The 21110-nt window shown below is 37.0% G+C and overlaps 1 protein-coding gene across 6 annotated transcripts in view; it reads left to right on the top strand.

The window, feature by feature from the left end:
- The window catches only part of LOC150101403 (actin-histidine N-methyltransferase-like), a 311777-nt gene that overhangs the window by 81043 nt on the left and 209624 nt on the right, over positions 1-21110 (top strand). For all 6 annotated transcript variants that reach the window (XM_090401040.1, XM_090401036.1, XM_090401039.1 and 3 more), the window contains one exon: positions 8364-8436. In XM_090401040.1, the coding sequence (XP_090257166.1) occupies positions 8364-8436 (73 nt within the window). The remainder of the gene's footprint in view (positions 1-8363; positions 8437-21110) is intronic.

Raw genomic sequence — 21110 nt, 5'->3', positions numbered from 1 at the left:
CTATAAGCAGTGACCTAACACAAATCATACATATACCTGCCCAAATTTCTGATAATCTTCTTCAATCTCCCAATGCTGTTCATTTCTATTTAACTAGTTCTCCTTTCAGATACACCATAGAGGCCAAATCTCTTCTTAGTAACTTATCACAATTTTGTGCATCTTCTCTCTTACAAAAAAAAGCTCTTCCTCCATCTACTGCCCATCCCTCTGGTACTACAAAAATACCAAGGGATGACCTCCAGAATTTCTATTCTTCCTTTCCATTGTGTCGTTATTGCTTCTGTTGCTCTGATCCAAACACCAGCTCTGAGTGAAATTATCCTCACTGCATAGGAGGGTTGTTCGAAAAGTTTGGTAAAAAATAAGTTAAACACATTTTTTGGAAAAAATCATCTTTATTTCTCCACAGAGTCTATATTGAAGTCTACATATTTGGTCCAGCGAGTTTCCAATCTTTTCATCCCATCTAAAAAGTAGGATTTGTCAAATTGTGCAAAATAGTCATTGACAGCCTTGATGACATCTCATTCGAAGAAAATTTTTTCCCACCAAGCCAAATTTTTAAGTTTGGGAACAAGAAGTAGTCACACGGGGCCAAGTCCAGAGAATACAGTTGATGTGGAACCAATTCTAACCCAGATTTCGTGCAATTTTGCCATTGCGATGGCTGATGTGTGAGACAGTGCATTGTCTTGATGAAAGAACACTTTTTTGTGCACCAATCTTGGCTGTTTTTTTGACTCCTGTTATTGTCTTACTCTTTTCCAAATAGTCTGTCATGATAATTCCATGGGAATCCCAAAAAAACAGTGGCCATCACCTTCCCAGCTGACAAAATGGTCTTTGCTTTTTTTCGGCGCTCTTTCACTGAGCATTGTCCACTGTTTTGACTGCTGCTTGGACTCAGGTGTGTAGTGGTGGATACAAGTTTCGTGTACAGTCACGAATTGATGCAAAAAAGCCTTCGAATTGTGATTAAACATTGCCAAACACTGCATTGAAATGTCTTTTTGCATGCGTTTTTGATCGATATTCAACAATCACGGCGGCATCCATCATGCACACAGCTTTTTCATGTGCAATTTTTTGTGCAGGATATTATACACCCATTCAGTTGAGATGCTAACAATCTCATTAATCTTGCGCACTTTCACTTGGCAGTCTTCCATAGCGATACCATGGATTTTATAATCATTTCCTTCGTAGTGACCTCAGTCGGGCGGCCGGAGCGCACTTCATCTTCGATGGGCTTACGACCACATTTAAACTTATTTATCCCAAAATAAATAGTCTTTAATGCTGGTGCAGAGTCCCCATGAACTGCATCTAACTCAGCTTTAATCTGTGCTGCCATCCACTTCTTCAAATAAAAGTGTTTTATTACTATACAAAACTCATTTTTCTCCATTTTTATGAAAAATGAGAACACTGTCATTTTAATGTTTGCCAAATGAGAACTACACATCTCATGTGGCTAAAATTTTGATGCATGAAAAAATTATACATGCCAACACTGGTATGAATGAACAAATTGTGTCGCCATCTATTGAAAATTTACCAAACCTTTCAAACAATCCTCGTTTAAAGAATCTTTATTCTTTGTTTTACGAAAAATTTTGTTCCACTTTCCATGTTTGGCTCAACAGAAAGTGTGCCAAAGCAGTTGAATAAAAAACTTAGCTTATAGCAGGTGGCTTGTATTAAAAACAGTAGTTTCATATTTAGTCTGTGGTGAAACGTGCAAAAAAAAAAAGTCATCAGTAAATCTAACTCTGACTTCATAAAGGCCACTGGAAGAAAACTTGCCTCCTTTCTAAATGGAATCATGCCTTCTGGGCCTTTGCTTAGCTGTTAGACACAATTTTTACTCACTCCTGCATATCCACTTCTCTGTCATCTAGACGATGTCATGGCTACAGCATTAAAAGATAAAGCTAGCTTCCTGGCATCATGCTTTTCCTCCAACTCCAGTATAGATGACCAAGGGAAATAACCTCCTACCATACCAGAATCCGAGTATTGTATACCTCCTGTGGCTTTAAAAAAAAAATGAGACGAATACTAAAAAACTTGGACATTGAAATGTCTTCTGGTCCTCACGTCATCCAGTTGTACTCACACGTTGTGTTCCATTGTGTTGCGTTAGTGAAATGAACCTTGACATGCGAGGATAAGGAAGTCATTTTGCCTCTTTACAAGGCCTTGCTAAGACCTCACTTGGAATATTGTGGGCAGGTCTGGTCTCCTGGTTTCCATAGTGATTCTGATACAGTAGAGATAATGCAAAGGAGAGTGTTAAAATGATATCAAGATTGTGGAATGCAGATTATGACAACAAATTAAGAATTTTTGGAGTGCAGACACCAGCAGGAGAAAGAGGAGTGATATGATTGAGACTTACAAATTTCTGAAAGGGTCATATAAGATATCAGTACATGAAATTTTTTATTTTTTGGTATTATTGGTTTTATTGGTCTTTTGAGGTGGTGAGTATTGGTATTGTGAATAAATTAAAGAAAAGGTGTGACAGGTGATGCAGATGATATGTAGTCTCCCTCAGTGAATTCCAGATCCTTTAGAGATCTTTCATAATGAAAAATATCTTCCTTTCCCCAGACGGTATATTGTGTTAACACAAACAAAACAAAGTAGAATTTTTTTTGTGTGTCCTAACAACATATTTAAAATTTTTCAGTGGTAGAAAATGTGATTACACTTGTTTCATTGGTTGGAATCACATGGTTGTTTTTGTGCACGTTTTTACTAATGCATGCATAAACCTCAAGCTGGTAGAGAGTCATTTGCTAGTTCTATCTATATGTTCACTGGACATCCACAGATGCCATATGGTCACTCCTATACTCAGTGATGTGCCACACCAGGCCTCACCATGTAATCCTGTTGTTTGCTTTTTTGGAGACTTCGACTCTCTGAAGATTAGTTGCTCCACACACACCATCCATTCATCTCATTGATGGTCTGCCCCGTCCTCTTTTTCCAGGAACTTTACCTTCTATTACTGTTCTGAGAAGTCCTCCTTCCATCCTTTCAATGTGTCCAAAATATTTTAACTTTCTTTTGTCAATATCCTTAAGGACCCTTAAATTTCTACTGATCTTTTCTAACACCCATTAATTTGTACTCCTTTCAGTATACGATATCCTCAACAGCCTTTTATAGCACCACATCTCAAAAGCAGATATCCTTTTCTTATCTGACTTCTTCAGGTTCCAAGTCTCACATCCATACGTCGCTGTTAGAAAAGCAACTGCATCCAAAATCCTTAATTTGCTAGTTCGCTGTTGCAAAAACAATGGAGATCTGTGTGTAAACTTTGGCATAAAAATGTGTGATTAAAATTTGGAGCAGCGTGTTAACATCAAATTTTGTGTGAAAATCGGCAAAACTGCTACTGAAACGTTGGAGCTGTTGAAAGTAGCATATGGTGTGGATGCTCTGAAAAAGTCAAGTGACTTTGAGTGGCATAAGAGATTCAGAGGTGGTTCAAGAAGATGTGAATGATGACTCCAGAAGTGGACAGCCAAAAACAAAAATGATGGATGCAAATGTGAACAACAGAGTGCAAGATTTGGTACAGTCTGCCAGATGATTAAGTGTGCAATTAATGGCTGATGAATTGAGAAACAGTCGAGGTAATTTTAACTGAAGAATTGGGTATGCAAAAGATTTCTGGGAATTTTGTGCCTCGGATCTTGATGGATGAATAGAAGCATTAGTGGCTTCAAGTTGCGACTGATCTTTCTGCAAATAATGATGTTTCTAGTACAATACCGAAACAAAGCACCAGAACATGCAGTGGAAAATCCAGAGTTCACCACTTCCAAAAAAAGCATGCATGTCATGTTTGCAGTTCATGATCATGTTGGTGTGTTTCTTTTATCACAAGGAGATAGTCCACTATGAATTCATTGAACAGGGACAAATGGTCAACCAATAATACTATTTAGAGGTACTGAAAAGATTATGAGATTCTGTTTGGAAAAAAAGAACTGAATTGTGACCTGACATGTGGATCATCCATCGACAATGTGACAAGCCATAGTGCGTTCATTGTGAGAGAGTTTCTGGCCAAAAAAATTGTTCTTTATCAGCATAATGTGATAAAGGAACTCAAGAGTATTCCAGAAAAAGAGTTCCAGACCTTTTTCCGAAAATGAGAATGCCTTCTAAACCAGTATATAAATGCACAAGGGGACTACTTCGAAGGCGACAGTAGCCATTAATGTATAGTTCTGAACATAGATTTTTACACCTCATATACACACACACACGCACACTGCTTGGAAAGAAGTCAATGGACATCATAGTGTGAGGAACAAGTAGCCATGGCACCCACCTTAATAAGATGTAGTACACCTTTCTTTGTGATCTGTAACAAACCTATAGGACATACTTCCCACAAACATATGATAGCAATCAATGAGAATTTTGAATCATTCTCCTTCTAGGCATATAATTGTCCTGGTCTGTTGTGGGGCAGACATCCCTTGACCTCACTTGATGCTCCAGTTCATCTCACAGATGTTCAATAAGATTGAATATCAGGGCTTTGTGGAGGCCAGTCAAGTGTGGTGATGTTCATGTTCACGTACTGTGCAGTTTGTGGACATGAACATCAGTAGCAGCTTTATTACACAGTGCATTGTCTTGCTGAAAGAGACGCTGGTTAGTTCTGTAGAAATGCCACAAAGTAGGAAGCATTGCACTGTCCAGAATGTCAGTTACCTCTGAGAGTTCAGTGTTTGTGGCACTACAAACAGAGATCTGAGGTCAAACCAGGAAAAACAGGACCATACCATCACACTGCCATCTCCAAATTTCATGGTTGGGGTTGTGCACTCTGATAAGAGATGTTCACTGGACATACACCACACCCATCCATCTGCTTGGTAGAGGGTGTAGTGTGATTTGTTGCTCCATAACACATCTTTCCAAGCTTTTATATTCCACTCTATATGCTCTTTGCATATTTGTTTGAGTAATGTGGGGCAGGCATAGTGCGTTCTTACCATGGAATGTAGTATGCAATATTGTGAGCCTTGGTTCTGAATATTTTTGTGCAGATTCATGTACCAGTTGATGGCTGGAAGTCTCTAATCAAAGTGTTGGCCAATGAATGGCAGTGTTTACATATTATCCTTTGTAGCAGTCTATGGTCATGTTTGGTGAGTGTGGTTGGTCGTACATTTGGGTAGCACTTGCAGTTGACTCCCTGTTCTTCCATCTCTGTATGGTATCACTGATTGTTGATCTGGAATTAATTTGTCAATAATTTACCAAACAGATAAGCCTGCAACATGGCATCCTATCACAACACCTCTTTCAAACTGTCAGTTGCCTTCTTGCAGCCATTTTACCTATACGTAGTTGCATTGACTTGGGAGCATCATATTCTTCCAATTTATTCTGGCTACAAACATGATACTCATTACAAGGCATGATACACCTTGCTCATTGGAGGGGGGTATCCATTCACTTTTTTTTTGCAAGCAGTATATATGGTTTCTTTAGTAACCTGAATTGTTTTATGTTGAAAGAAACATCCTTTATTTGATTAAATATGATAGATGATAGTTGCTACTTAACAACTAATTTATAAAATATATATATATATGTATTGTTTTCTTCAGGAAAACAATCTGAATGTTTTCATTATCATGCTTTTTTAAAAAGTGTTTGTTATGTAAATTTTATGTAAAACTGTACAGGATGATTGTAAGGTAAATTCCATATTCATTTGGCTGTATCTCATGAACTGTTGTGTATAGCCAGATGAAACTACAGTGTTGTTCAGAAATTCCCTATTCTTAAGCGTTGTAGTAGCCATATAATGGTAGCACTGAGATTACATCTAAAGTCATATTGATTGTGAGTATCAAAGAGGGTTGAATTGTATTCTATGTAATCTCACATTGAATGTTTACATTTACAGTGCATTGCATTTTTGCTGACAGCAAAAATGCAATGAACTCCTAGAAACTACAGGAACAGTGTGCCTTTGATTGGGATTTTTTTTTCTTTTGTTTGTTATAGTAAGTCTGTTATCGTGCATCTGCAGTACTAAGAGTTCAAATTTACAAGTTTTTTTTTTTTCATTTTATTTATATCCAAATTAAACAGAAATCTGCACGTTGAATTATGTTATATTATTATTACATGATACCTCCAGGAAGTCCAAAGACTCATCGAGAGAAGGACCTACTCTACAACTATCCATCTCCACCATTCGATCCACCAATTACTCCGAACTGCATCATCTACACCAACGCCATCTACTGCCCGCCACCACCACTAATATTTTCACAGACAATCACAAATATCCATGCCCACTGCGGGATTCAAACCCGTAGCCTTCCAGCTGAAGAGCAGATACACTAACCACTCGGCCAACCAGGCCAAAGTATGACGGCCTTCATGCATAAAAGTTTACCTTAAAAAAAAAAAAAAGAAGTTTACCTATGTTTACCTTAAATTGAGTTAGTTTGTATAAAAACATGAATGGAAATTTCCTCTTGTAAATTATTTGCATGAATAAATAAAATTGCTAAAAATTGCATCCTGAATTTTTAAGTTATAAATCATTTTGCTTCTTATATACTTAGTATGGTTTGCCCTTCATGGTATAGTCAAGGTTTCTACTGACTGACTGATGAAGTCACATCAATAATTTAAAATTGCTATAATGAAAAGTTATGGCTATTATTATTATTACCAGAGACCTCCAGTGTGTTTGACTTGTCAAGATAGAAGAACACATATCACCCACACCAGCTGTTCATACCTTTTCTTAAATTCATCCACATTACCTGCACTCACCATCTCCAAAGGTAAGCCATTCTAATCATACAGCACTCTATTAGAGAAAAATTAGGCTCTCACCCCTTTCTCGACTGCATTCATTTTTAACTTCCATAGATGCTCTCTCTCTCACCTCCATAAAATGAAAAATTTCATCTACTCATGTGCTATGCGACTCATGCACAAGTTTGTTGGTCTCTATCTTATAACCTCTTTTTCTATCTATTCTCATAATCTACATACAACAGTTACGATATCATCTTTGACATGCTCCTTTGTACCCCTCTCCACTGCATCTGTATCATTCATACCTGAAACTAGGAGACCAAGGTTCTGTGCACAGTAGTCCAGGTGAAGTTCTCACATGTGGATTATTCAATTTATCTAATTATATTCTTGAGATAGCTGTCCTTTGAAGTATAGCAGATACTTTTGTGGACAAAAATTGTAGTTTGTTATAATGAATTTCTTCTAACACAGAATTGATGCTACATGGCTTTAGCATGTAGCATCAAATCATCAGAGTGCTGCAGTGAGTTTGACTCTACTAAAGAGAAGCTCATTTCATGGATGTTTCATAGGTATGGAAGTATCATCATGAATATTGTGTTAGATTGATTTAAACTACTGTCAAAGCAACTGATTTATTTAAAGAAAATTTTCAAATGCAAATATATATATATATATAAAACTTGATATTAGGTAGAATTACATTTCATATTTTCTGTATCATTAAGGCAGTTGAGAAATACTAAGTTAACAAATAAAATTCCGTTGAAGAAAATGATGCCATTTAACACACACACTCACTCACTCACTCTCCCCCCCCCCCCTTGGAAAGAAGTCAATGGACATCTTAGTGTGATGAACTAGCAGCCATGGCACTCACCTTAATAAGATGTAGGACACCTTTCACTGCGATTACTGCAGCAAACCTATGGGACGTACTTTCCATTAGCATGTGATAGCAATCAATGGGAATTTTGGACCATTCTCCCTGTAGGCATATATTGAGGTCCTGGACTGTTGTCGGGCAGACATACCTTGACCCTCACTTGATGCTCCACTTCATCTCACAGATGTTCAGTAGGATTAATATCAAGGCTTTGTTCAGCTGTGAGGGTATATTATGTCAAGCTTATGTTCTCTGGTCACTCTGTTTTATGGGATTAAATTCAAATGTAATTTTAGGACAGTTTCCTTACTGTATCAAGAAATATGAAGCAAAAATAGCTGACTTATTAAATACAATTTTGTACACTAACACACACTTTTTTTTTTTTTTGAATTTATTTAAGAGAAAAATTGTTTCTTATGACGGATGCCTCTATATTGTTCGTTCTGTTAACAGTCTGAAGTTGTGGAACTGAATGAACATTTAAAAAAAAAGAGCAGTTATGAAATTTTCCAAATTTTGATATATTGTTGCATTTTCCCTTTTGTTCAAAAGATTGATGAATAATTTTTTAAAGATTATTGTCAAAAATACACCAGCTTTTTTATTTTTTATTTTTTTGATGCTGTGAACATTAAACCGTAAGGAAGGACAACTCTTTTTATCTGTTCCAAGGCAGCTCATGATGACAACTTTAACAGCAATGCAGTCCAAGCTTGGTGAGAGACATTGATTTTTTTTTTAAAGTTATTTAAAAAATATTAAAATAAACTAGTTAATTGCATGGGAGGCAAGTATAGAGCATTATTTCAACAGCATATTCCTGATCACATTATAATTTCACGTTTTGTGTAGTAACTCACATCATATCTGGCATTTCAGTATATGGCTAATACTACAAGCTAATACTACAATCATACACATTAAAATTGCCTACATCTTTTTTATTCATTGGTGCCATGCCACACAATACAAATAAAAATACAAATACAAGAAAACAAATATTAAACCTTTAAAAATCAGTAAATAAAGCATACTACTCTTAATCACTCAAATATTCATTAACCATAATGATACAAAAAGAATGATTTAATTGATGTTAAAGACTTCCAAAAAGAACTTATCTTTCAGCACTGATATTCACCACTTGCATTATCTTGTGCCCTCTTGCTGAAGCTAGATTACAACTATTGCTCATCCAGAGCATTTTAATAATATTTTGATGAACCATTTTGCTATTTGTGTATAGAAAATCTGCCCTTTTGTGTTGATTTATTTCTTGGTATCTTAAAAGATATAGTTCTCACTGATTTGATGGGTTTTATTTAATGTCATCCAGAGGATGCTTTATCCAAAGAGTAGAGCTGGTTTCTGTCAGCCAGAATAGGCCTAATGTGGAAACTCTCTTGCTTTGGCCTAGACCTGGCACAATAATGGGTTTAGACTGCTGCTGAGTAGTCAGAGTTTGTTGGATTTTTCCTGCTGCTTCACTGAGCTGAGACTCTGCATGGTGGTGAGTTTTGTCCATGGCAGTGTAATGCTGACTTGATATTATCTGGGCCAAGCAGAAGCCAACATACAGTTGCCTAGATACCAAGTTCTTGGAGTGATTCAAATTTAATGGTATGAGAGAATCTTTTTAGATCACTCACAGTTTTTGTAACCTTGAGACACCTTGAACAAATTATATACAGATTGAAACTGGATAGCAACTCTTCCCATATTGCATGATGATACACACATCTGAAAGGGATGTTCTATACATTATGAGATACTGAGGTAATTTGATGTGAAGTCAACAGCTTCTGTTAACTTTACATCAAATTACACATACCTTGCCCGCACACTTTTGTTTTCTCATGTTTGGGTCATGGATTAAAATAAAAATATAATTTCCTCTCAACATATTGTAATATTTGACAATAATGTTTGTAGCTCATGTTTTATAATAGATTCCCTAAAATCCTTATAATTTTTAAGGCAGTTGTGAATAGAGCAAATTAAATTAACTGTGCGAATAGAGTAAATTAAATTAATTTTGTTAAAAATACTTTCAAGATGCTGTGTCTCTTTCAGAGTGATGTTGTTCTGAAAGATATCTTTCTGCATGGAGAATTTGCTGCAAAATTTCTTTGCAACAGTATGATTCAGCTGTTTTATTTTTCTGTAGTATGTTGTTATTCTTGAATTGATATTGAAATGTAGAAAGTGTTCAAGGAGAGTCAATTAGCATGAAGTTAAATAGCAGAGATTGGTTGGTTTATAGTTTATTTGTCACAAAAACTACAAAGGTCATACTGTGCCATACTAAGGTTACAACTATACATAAGCAGTTAAAGAAAATTGTAAACAATATGCCTGTAGAAAAATTAGGTTTCACAAAGCAGCATCTACATAGAAACAGAATTGCTGCAGAGGGCACAGCAACACACAGGGTTAAAGGTTATAGTAGTACAAAAATTGTCGACAATACAAGTTAAATAAACAAAATGCATCTGCAAACCAAGGAATGCAGTATCTACATATAGTTAAAATTATAACAGATGTTTTTACAACCATACATAAATAGGTAAAAAGGAATTATTATACATCATGCATGCATAAAAATAAAATTTGGCAATGTGGTATCTACATATAAACAAAATTACAAGAAGGTTACACAAATATACAAGGTGTCCTACAGCAATACATAATTAGTCAAAAAATGAGTAAATAATATGTATGCACAAAAGGTAAGATGGGAAATGCAGTATCTACATATAAACAAAATTACTGCAGTATTTAAGGCAGTACATAATTTGACAACAATATAAGTTAATAAACAAAAGTTAATAAACTGAAGGAAGAGTATTATGGAGGGATGTGTACATAAGAAACAGATGGAAAATATACTTTGAGGGACTTTTGAATGAGGAAAATGCAAGGACTCACAGAGGAGATGGGCAGCCTTCTGAGAGGATGGTGCAGAACATCAGTAGAGTGGAAGTGACGGAGGCCATGAAGAGGATGAGGAATGGAAAATCGGTGGGCCCCGACAGAATTCCAGTGGAGGCACATGGAAGGCACTGGGGAAGAGGGAATTGACCTGCTGTGGGACCTGTTCATGAAAGTTTGCCAACAGGAAAATATACCCGAGGAATGGAGGGAGAGTACTCTTGTCTCCATCTACAAGGGTAAAGGGGATGCACAAGACTGTAAAAATTACAGAGGAATAAAGTTGATGTCCCACACAATGAAAATCCTAGAAAGGGTTCTTGATGGTAGATTGAGGAAGGAGGTGGAGATTGCAAAGGAACAATTTGGCTTCATGCCTGGTAGATCAACAACAGATGCTATCTTTGGGTTACGGCAGATGATGGAAAAGTATCGAGAGAAACAAAGGGAGCTACATCTGGCATTTATTGATCTTGAGAAAGCATATGATAGAGTGCCAAGGCAAGAAGTCTGGAGGTGTTTGAGGGAGAAGAAGGTGCCGGAGAAATATGTCAGGTTGTTGCAGGAAATGTACAGAAATGTGAAGACAAGTGTTCGGACCTGTCTGGGACAGACAGAAAGTTTTCAAGTAACAGTTGGCTTGCATCAAGGGTCAGCATTAAGTCTGTTTCTGTTTAATATTGTGATGGAGGCGGTAACAGAGGAGGTGAGAAGATGCTCCTTGGACAATGTTGTATGCAGACGACATCTTGCTGTGTGCAGATTCAAGAGAAGAAGCAGGAACTAAACTGGAAAGATGGAGAAAAGTACTGGAAGAGAGAGGTATGAGACCGAGCAGAAGTAAGACAGAGTATATGTGTTGCACAGTGGGTGGCAGACAGGAGACAGATCTGGAGCTGGAAGGAAATGTCATCAGGAAGGTGAGAGACTTTAGATACTTAGGTTCAACAGTGGAAGAAGATGGAGGAACTGAGAAGGAAGTGGGGTGCAGGATACAAGCGGGCTGGAGGAACTGGAGGGAGATGGCTGGAGTGTTATGCGATAAGAGGGTGCTGATCAATCTGAAAGGCAAAATCTATAGGAGAGTAGTGAGGCCAGCTATGACATATGCTATAGAAACTGTGGCACTGAGGAAAAATAACATCGGCAAGATGGAAGTAGCAGAGATGAGAATGCTTAGGTGGATGTGCGGTGTGACCAGAAAGGATCGTCTGAGAAATGACTATGTCAGGGGAACAGTGAAAGTTATGAACTTAGGAGCGAAAATACAGGAGGCAAGGTTGAGAGGGTTGGTCATGTGATGAGGAGGGAGGACGAATATGTGGGAAGAAGGGTCATGCAGATGGATGTGCAAGGAAGGCGGAAGCATGGGCAGCCAAAGAAGAGATGGAGGGAACTGGTAGAAGAGGACTTGAGGATGAAGAACTTGGATGTGGTGACAGCCCAAGACAGGAAGGTGTGGAGGAGACTCATTATAAACAGTGACCCCACTTAAGTGGGAGAAGCTACAGAAGAAGAAGAAGAAGTGGTATTTACATATTAACAAACAACAAGGTAACACAAGGCTACAGAAATACATGATTGGTCAGAAATTAACCTAATGAATAATATATATATTAATACTCAGCTCCTGCACATATACATCACAAAACATTACATATTTGTAATATATATGTACAAAAGTTAAGTGAAGCAATACAGTATTACATGTAAACAAAATTACAGTCAAATGTGTTTGTATAAATTAATTCTTTGTAAATAATTAAAAACATCATGCAATCATGCAATCTGCCTGAGTCTGTCAGCATCTGGCTGAGTGTATATGGTCTGGTCAGATAGACAAAAATTTCATTCCTCTCTCATGCACAGTGCTTTCATTCTACCAGTATATGATAAATAGTGAGATGTATATTGCATTTTTCACGCACATGGGAGGGTCATTAGCTCTCAGTAAATAAGAATTGTAAGATGACTGTGACCTATGCGGAGCCTAGTGAGAACAACTTCATCTCTTCTCTTTATTCGTTGACTAGAATGCCAATGCTTGATTTTAGGAATGTCATATAATTTGTTTGTTAATGCTTCCTGCCATGATGACTGCCATTGAGCAATTAGCTTTGATTGTATAAACTGTCTGTAGTCTGTATGTGGTACTGTCAAACAGTATGTGGAGAAAGTTTGAGCTGATTTAGCAGCTGCATCGGCAGCCTCATTTCCCTTAATTCCAGTGTGGCTGGGAATCCAGCACAACTGAACATCAAAATTAAGGATTTTCATTTTGTGAAACAGGTGTAACATCTCATAAAGTACTGGATGTGGATTATGCATAGGAGAGGAGATAGCCTGTAAAAAGCTCAATGAGTCTGTATAAATTATACACTTTTGGTAGCAGTTTTCTTTTATATGAACAAGTACAAGCTGAATGGCATGTAACTCTGCTGTATAATTACTGCAATCAGGTGGGAGATTGGAGATGATAATGTCTGGAAACAAAGCAGCACAGCCAATAGAGGTATTAGTTCTTGAACCATCAGTATAGATAGGCAAGAAATCAAAGTATGCTGCTCTGTGTGCATTAAACAATTGGAGGTAGACAGGTAATTGTGTATGAGATTTCTGTAGCTGACAGAGTGAGAGGTTGCAGGATGGTGTGCAAACCTGCCATGGAGGGATGCTGTTATGTTTAGTATAGGCAATGTTGTCAACATTTATACCAAAGATTGCATAGTCTCTTTAGTATGCATACCAAAAAGACGTATGGCAGTTTGAAGTGCGTGGTATTGAGCTCCCCAGTGCAGAGAAAAGAGACTAGTCCATGTAGGATGATCTGGGAGAGACTTTATCTTTAGGGCATAATTAAGAGACAACTGTTAATGGTTCTCAAGTCTATGGTTCTGTGTTGCAGAACCATAGACTTGAGACCCATAATCCAGCTTTGAACGTATAAGTGCACGATGAAGATGGAGCAATGAAGCTTGATCAGCACCCCACTCAGTAGAGGATAGAGTCTGAAGAAGGTTCAATGCTCTCTTGCAATTTTCTCTTAGTTGATGAATGTGTGCTTCAGTCCCAAGAATTTAGCTTCTGTAGCTACTGGAATAATAGTACATCCCATTCTTAATTCAGGATCTGGGTGAAGAGTGCATTTTTGACAGAAGTGTACACAGACAACTTTTTTCTGTTGAAAACCTAAACCCATTACTAAGAGCCCATAGAGAAACATGATCAATTGCTTGCTGAAGTTGTCTTTCAATTATCCTCATGTTATGGGAGTGGCAGTAAATTGTGAAGTCATCAACATATAGAGCATTGAGTGGGGGGTGGGGTGGGGGAAGCTGTTTTGTGATTGAGTTAATTTTAACAGTGAAAAGTCTCACTCTTAAGACAGAGCCTTGGGGAACACCCTATTCTTAATGATATGATTGAGATAATGTATTTCCCACTCTGACTTGGAAAATAAAATTCGCCTGGAAAGAAAGTTTTTAATAAATACAGGAAGGTGTCTTTTAAGACTCAGGTTATAGAGGTCTTTTAATATGCCATATCTCCAGGCTGTGTCATAAGCTTTTTCCATGTAAAAAAAAAAACTGAAACAAGGTGTTCTTGCTTCAGAAATGCATCTTTTATACAAGTTTCTAAACAAACCATATGGTCTAAAGTTGAGCAATGTCTACGGAACCCACATTGTGTATTGGAGAGAAGATTGTTGCTTTCTAAATACTGGAGAAGTCTGGCATTAACCATTTTCTCTAGTATCTTACAAAGACAGCTGGTCAGAGCAATGGATCGATAATTATTTACTTGTGTTGGATCTTTTTCTGGTTTTAGGATAGCAATGACGATTGACTTATGCCAAGAATTTGGAAACGCTTCCTCTGTAGTTTTAGCTCACATTTTATAACACAGTGGTCACTGTGTTATAAAACGTGAGCAAGTTACTGAGGCATGATCTACCCTTCACAAAACCATGCTGTCCCCATACAGTATCCCATTTTCATCTATACAGTCCTGTATTCTTCTCTTGACTAATTTCTCCAAGACCTTGACAATGATTCCTGATATGCTAATCGGTCGGTAATTTACAACAGCAGTCTTGGAACCTCCTTTATGCAGTAGAACTATTTTCCCCTCTTTCCACCCCCTCGGGATTAACCTAGACCCAAGACTCAAATTAAACAAAATGGTCAAGGGTACTGACAATTCTTTAGCCGCTTCACATACGACACAAGCTGGTATACCATCCAATCCCACAGATGTATTGACATTGACGTTTTACAATAGGCTACTCACCTCCACTTCATTCACCACAATTCCCATATAATCTATTGGTTCATTCATTTCTGCAATGTCACCACCTGGAAGATATATTCTTGCAAAGTGCTCGCTCATTAATTCAGCTATATTAGCTGATTCAGTTACCTCCCTACCATCGGCAACTTTTGACAACTCTGCTCTACCAGTTGTCAAAAAGGTGCACCCATAAATTATTTAAAATAAAGAGCCAATAGGCTTCATTTCGGCGTGTCCTAGGAGGTGGGTACATTATGTGAAATACTAAGAATAGCAATCAGAACTTCCCCCACCTTTGCTGCGAGTTGCCCTAGTTTGTACCACGTGCTTTAGCTTTATGCTAGTAGTCACCGATACTTTTATAATTACTATATTCAGCATGAAACTCTTTGATTCCGATCTTTGAGTTTCTTATTTGGTTTTAAAACAATGTGGGATTTAATATCCCCTTAATTTAAATAATGTTTATATCACCAAAATGAAGCTTATTGGCTCTTTATTTTAAATAAAATGAAAATAAAGAGTTTCTGTTACAAAAAAAAACTACTTAATGGAGAAATGCTTTGCAAAATTTTTTGAACAGTCTTTTATATTTAAAAGTGTAATAATTTGTTGTGTAGCTATGGCATGTTTCTTCCCATTTATTTTAGCAGGTGGTTATCATCTATTCATAATAGTTGATAACAATAGGTTTCAGAAAACAGGAATTTAAATTCCCAAAAGCAAAATATAGATGAATTTTGTTAATGAACATAGGTAAGATGGATGATATTTTCTGCACTGGTAAGAGGGATGTGAAGTAGTCACATGCCTCTGATAGATTTTAGAATTCCCTATTATGTAAAGGATATTGGAAGGATTTTTAGGTCATATTTCTGTAAGACTTTGTAATAGTAGTAAGGAAACAACTTAAGAGAAAGAGCAGACTTGATGTGTTTCTATATCCATATGGTGTTTGAGCAAATTTCCCATGCACAGGATTTGCATCCTCTTGTGTGTGTGGATTGATATTAGATGTTGGCCCTCTGGGGCTAGTCTCTCAAGAATGCCAGGCCTTTGAATATTGCAATGATATGAGTCTTTGTTTATAATATGTTCTCTAGTCAATGTAAATTTTCTCTAAATAGAAAAATTTGGAGACCTATATGGAAGCCTATTAATGAGATGTTCTACCAGGCAGTGCATTATTTATTTCCTCTTTGATAGTGAACTTCATTCATTGATGAATAGCTGTTGTTTCCAAGGAATTTTTGGAGCTTGGTTTTTAAGGATGAATTAACAGTTAAGATAACATTGACATAAGCTGGCCTGGCTGGCTGAGTGGTTAGTATATTCGCTTTCCAGTCAAAATGCTGCGGGTTTTAATCCCGCCGTGGGCATGGATGTTTGTGATTGTCTGTGAAAATACTAGTAGTGGTAGTGGTTGGCGATAGATGGAGTTGGTGAGGATGCAGTTCATTGTAGATGGAGTTGGTGATGGAGACAGAGAGCTGTAGAGCAAGTGCTCTACCTCGATTAGTCCATGCACTCCCTGGAGGTGCCATGTAATAATAATAATAATAATAATAATAATAAAATAATCTTTGCTAACAGTGAGATTGAGGAAAGATGTTAGAGAAGAGCTGTTCAAAAGGAATCGTATAATAGAAACTCATGTTTGTGGGACAGAAAGGACCAATCTCATTAGCGGTTCTCCATGTTGATTGAAAACTTTGCCTCTCTTTATAAATTAATCAGCACAAAATGAATTCCAATAGTTGAATGATGTCAGATGATTAAAGAGTGTCATGAAGAATGTTTATGAAAATGACATCACATCACATCAAGATCGATTAAAATTTTAGCACTTTAGGTATATAATTTTTTTTTTTTTTTGTAACATTCATGAATCATAGGGCATATTTTAAAATTTTAATTCATAATTATAGGCAGAATTGAAATATTCCTTTCAGAAAAGTCATGTAATGGTTCAAGTAGAATAGCATTAACAGATAAATGTGCATGTCATGCAGAAATGTGAATGAATTATGTGAAAAAATTCTTATAGTACATTCTTCATTAAATGAAAGACTCACTTTATAAATGTATTTTCTTTTTTCATTGTTACATAGTGATCATCATTCGGACATGCATAAATTATTTAGTGCGGACTTATGGAAACAAATTCATGTTACAGCACTTACTTTAAGGTAAAATAACACTTGACTTCATATTTTACACTTTATATAAATAACACTCAACTTTATAAAGTCGAGTGTTATTTATATAAAGGTTGAGTGTCAATAACACTTGACCTTTATATGAAGCCCATTATCATCAGGAATATATATATATATATGTGTGTGTGTGTGTGTGTCCAATCCTCAACTTCTTGTGGTGCACCCTGTTGGGTATCTACTTGGATACTGAGAAACGAGGATGGGCTGGCAATTTGGGATTTAGCCGACCAAATTGTATTCTTATTGGTTAAACCAAAATAAAAAATGATGGTACGACATGACAAAATTTCATGCCGGCTGGGGCATCGCCCGGTTAAACAAGGCCCCCGTTGTTTTCGCCAGGGAACCAGGGCGAACAGCAAAAAGTTAGCTACTGGAACAAATCTGAAAACAAACCCCAACTGAACATCACCAGAGTTAAAGATCGGTACTATCAACGTAAGAAGCCTGAATGGCAAAGAAATGGAGCTAGCTGAGGAATTAGATAAGTACCAGAACGACATAATAGGGGTGACTGAAACAAAAAAGACCAAAACTGGTGAGATCTTTCTGAGTATTAAATACAAAATGTTATATTCAGGCAATGACAGTCAAGGAAAAGAAGGAGTAGCCATAGTATTCAACACAAAATACGAGGCTAATCTTCTTGAATGGCAGTCAGTCTCAAGTAGAGTAATGTGGGTAAATATGAGAATGGGAAACTGGACAATGAGACTTATTTATGCCTATAGTCCCACAGAAGGTTCTACTAAGGTAGAAGTGGAGGAATTTTTTGAGGCTTTAGAAAAAGCAACTGACACAATGAAAAAAAGGAAAAGTTGGTACTTGTTGGGGATTTAAATAGCAGGGTAGGAAATGAATGTCAAACATACAAAAATATTTTGGGAAAATTTGGAGAAAAGAGCAAAGCTAATAATAATGGCAAATATCTGTTGGATTTCTGCTCAGGACATGGACTGGTTATTACTAACACCATGTTCCAACATAAAAATGTGCACAAATTCACATGGAGAGAAGAGGCAAGGAATAAGAAAAAGCTCGTTGACTATGTTATTGTTGATAGTGATGTTTTCTCCCTGGTGCAGGACACGAGAGTGTACAGAGGATTTCAAATTGGAAGCAATCACTATTTAGTCTTGAGCAGGATAAATTTGATTTTTCATATTGAAAAGAATAACACGTAAGAAATTATTGAAGAAAAAATGAAAGAGTTTGAGAACAGGAATCAAACCTTGGAGATTCAGTGGCAAACTCTGAAGAAAAGATTGATTGATTCTGCCAGAGAGGCATGTGGTGAGGTTGTCTGCAAGGATAAAAAAATCAGAACTCCCTGGTGGACACAGGAAGTTAAAGAGGCAGTGAAGGAAAAGAAGAAAGCATATCAAAAGTTCCTGTCAAATAAGTCAGATTGTGCTCTTAGAGAATATAGAGACAAATGCAAGAATGCTAAACACTGTGTAAAACTAGCTTTGTCATGGGAGGACTTTGGGAGGGCAACTAGTCATGGGAGGACTTTGGCAAGAATATAGAAAATAAATATCAAGAAGGTGGAAAAATATTCTGGAGGTTGTTGAAGAAGCTTAGGAATGGAGGAAAGAATGCTGTAAAAGGAGTTAGAGATGATAAAGGTGACATGAAAACAGGAGAAAAAGATATCCTTGAAGTATGGAGTAATTACTTTGAAAGACTACTAAATGAAACAAGCAGTGATGACAGCACAGTGGTAATAAACACTGACCAGGCATGCAGTCAGGAATACATATCCATACTTGAATTAGAAAAAGCTATCAAAGGTGTGAAATGTGGAAAGGCAGCAGGAGTAGATGATATTCGACCAGAAACGCTGAAGTATGGTGGTATAAAAGTCTTATAGTGGCTGCACTGCATAGTTCAGAAAGCCAGGACAGAGGGACGAATTCCCGATGATTGGAGTAGAGCTCTCATAGTACCCGTATATAAAAAGGGAAATAAAACTGAATGTGAGAATTACAGAGGTATTTCACTACTGAGTGTTCCTGGCAAGATCTATGCAAGCATACTTGATAAACGTTGAGAGAAATTGTGGAAGAAAAGCTTGGTGAAGAATAAGCTGGATTCAGGCCAAATATAGGCTGTCAGGATCAGATCTTCATTTTACAACAAATAGTCGAGAAAGCATGGGAATATAACAGAGATATGTATTTAAGTTTTGTCGATTTGGAAAAGGCATATGACAAGGTGCCAAGAGAGAAGCTATTCGATACGCTACAGTTATATGGTGTCAATGGGGCATTATATCAAGCAATACTTAGTCTTTATTTGAGTTGTAAGTTAGCAGTTAGAATTGAAGGAAGTACAGGAAGATGGTTTAATGTTAAATCTGGTGTGAGACAAGGATGTACATTATCCCCTCTGTTATTCATTATCTATATGGATCACATTATGAAGGAAAGTGGTATTAAACATGATATCAAAATTGGAGATGTTAATGTCAGCTCTTTGCTTTATGCGGATGATGTTATACTTCTGAATAAATCCGCTACAAGTCTGCAAATGTATACAAGACAGTGTTCAAACCAGTTTTAACTTATGGATCTGAGAGCTGGATTCAGAAGTAAAACACTTGACCAAAGACTAGAGACTGCAGATATCAGAGTCCTGAGAAAGATTATAGGCATGAACAGATGGCATCAATGGCAATATCATATTAAAAACGAGGATATTAGGAAAGAACTTGACATTGTCAACATCCAGGAATGCGTTAGCAGAGCTTATCTCAGGTGGTATGGTCACTTAAACAGAATGGGCAAAGAAAGATTAGCAAAACAAGTGTTCTCTCCCAGGTTGGCAGCAAAATGATCCAGAGGAAGACCAAGATATAGGTGGATTGATACGGTACAAAGTGCCTTAGACGATAGAAATATAAGATCTGATAATGTTGGAGTCTTGACAAGTAACAGACTGATTTGGAGGAAAATTGTAGATAGGAAGTTAGCAATGATGTAATTTTTTCATGTAGTACTGTCATATCCTGCACACCCCTTGAGGGTACACCCCCTATTTTGTACACATTTTTTAGGGAAAAAACTTTATCACTGAATATTATAATGAATTTTCAGTATTTCAGCTGGCATATTTTGTTATATTTTTGTTATAGTCTGCATACATAGCTGGTTTCTGTTCATGAATCTTGAACACATGATGTTGATCCAGTAAAGTTGGTGATCCCTCTGTTAGTAGCTATTGCTTTTGCTTGATGAATAATCATTTTTGTAGACATTAAAAGTCTTCTTTTCTGTGGTCTAAAATCCAAGTATTCAGTTCTACCTCAAGTTCTGGCCATTTTGCAGTTCCACTTTGTAAGTTATGTTTACTGTGAGTTGCTTTTTTTAGATCCTCTTCCTGATTCTGCCAAGTTCTTATCATTTTCTCAGTTGGGGTTGGTCTGAAATGCCTCTCTGCAGCCCTGTTTCCATGTTCTTTAGCATACACAATTGCACATAGCTTGTATGCAATATTGTAGCAATGCTGACTTTTTTCAGCCATAATTTACCAATAAATTTAGAGAAAATTTAATGGCAGAAAATTATCACTGTTCAGAACCGACAACAATTGGATGGATGAGTCGGTCAAACTTCAAGGTGATGTTAGTTGTGTTTTTTGATTGGAAAGGGATTGTCCATTATGAATTTGTACCACGTGGTCAGATTGTAAACAAAGAGTTGTACCAGGAAGTTTTAGCATGTTTGAGGGATGCTGTGCACAGGAAGAGGCCTGAATTGTGTGAAAACCAAACTTGGATGTTGTGCCATAACAATGCGCCAGCTCACATGGCTCTCCTCATCTGCAGTTATATAGCAAAACATTGACAACTATTGTTCCCCATCCACCCTATTCTCTGGACTTAGCACCAGCAAACGATTTCCTGTTTCAGAAACTTAAAGCCACTTTGAAAGAATGTCGTTTCCAAA

This window comes from Typopeltis vanoorti, chromosome 11 (assembly GCF_054136105.1).
Source record: "Typopeltis vanoorti isolate ZY-2024b chromosome 11, IOZ_Tvanoo_1.0, whole genome shotgun sequence".
Taxonomy (NCBI): domain Eukaryota; kingdom Metazoa; phylum Arthropoda; class Arachnida; order Uropygi; family Thelyphonidae; genus Typopeltis; species Typopeltis vanoorti.
The sequence above is the reverse complement of the archived record's forward strand: the minus strand, read 5'-3'. Positions and strand labels throughout refer to the sequence as shown.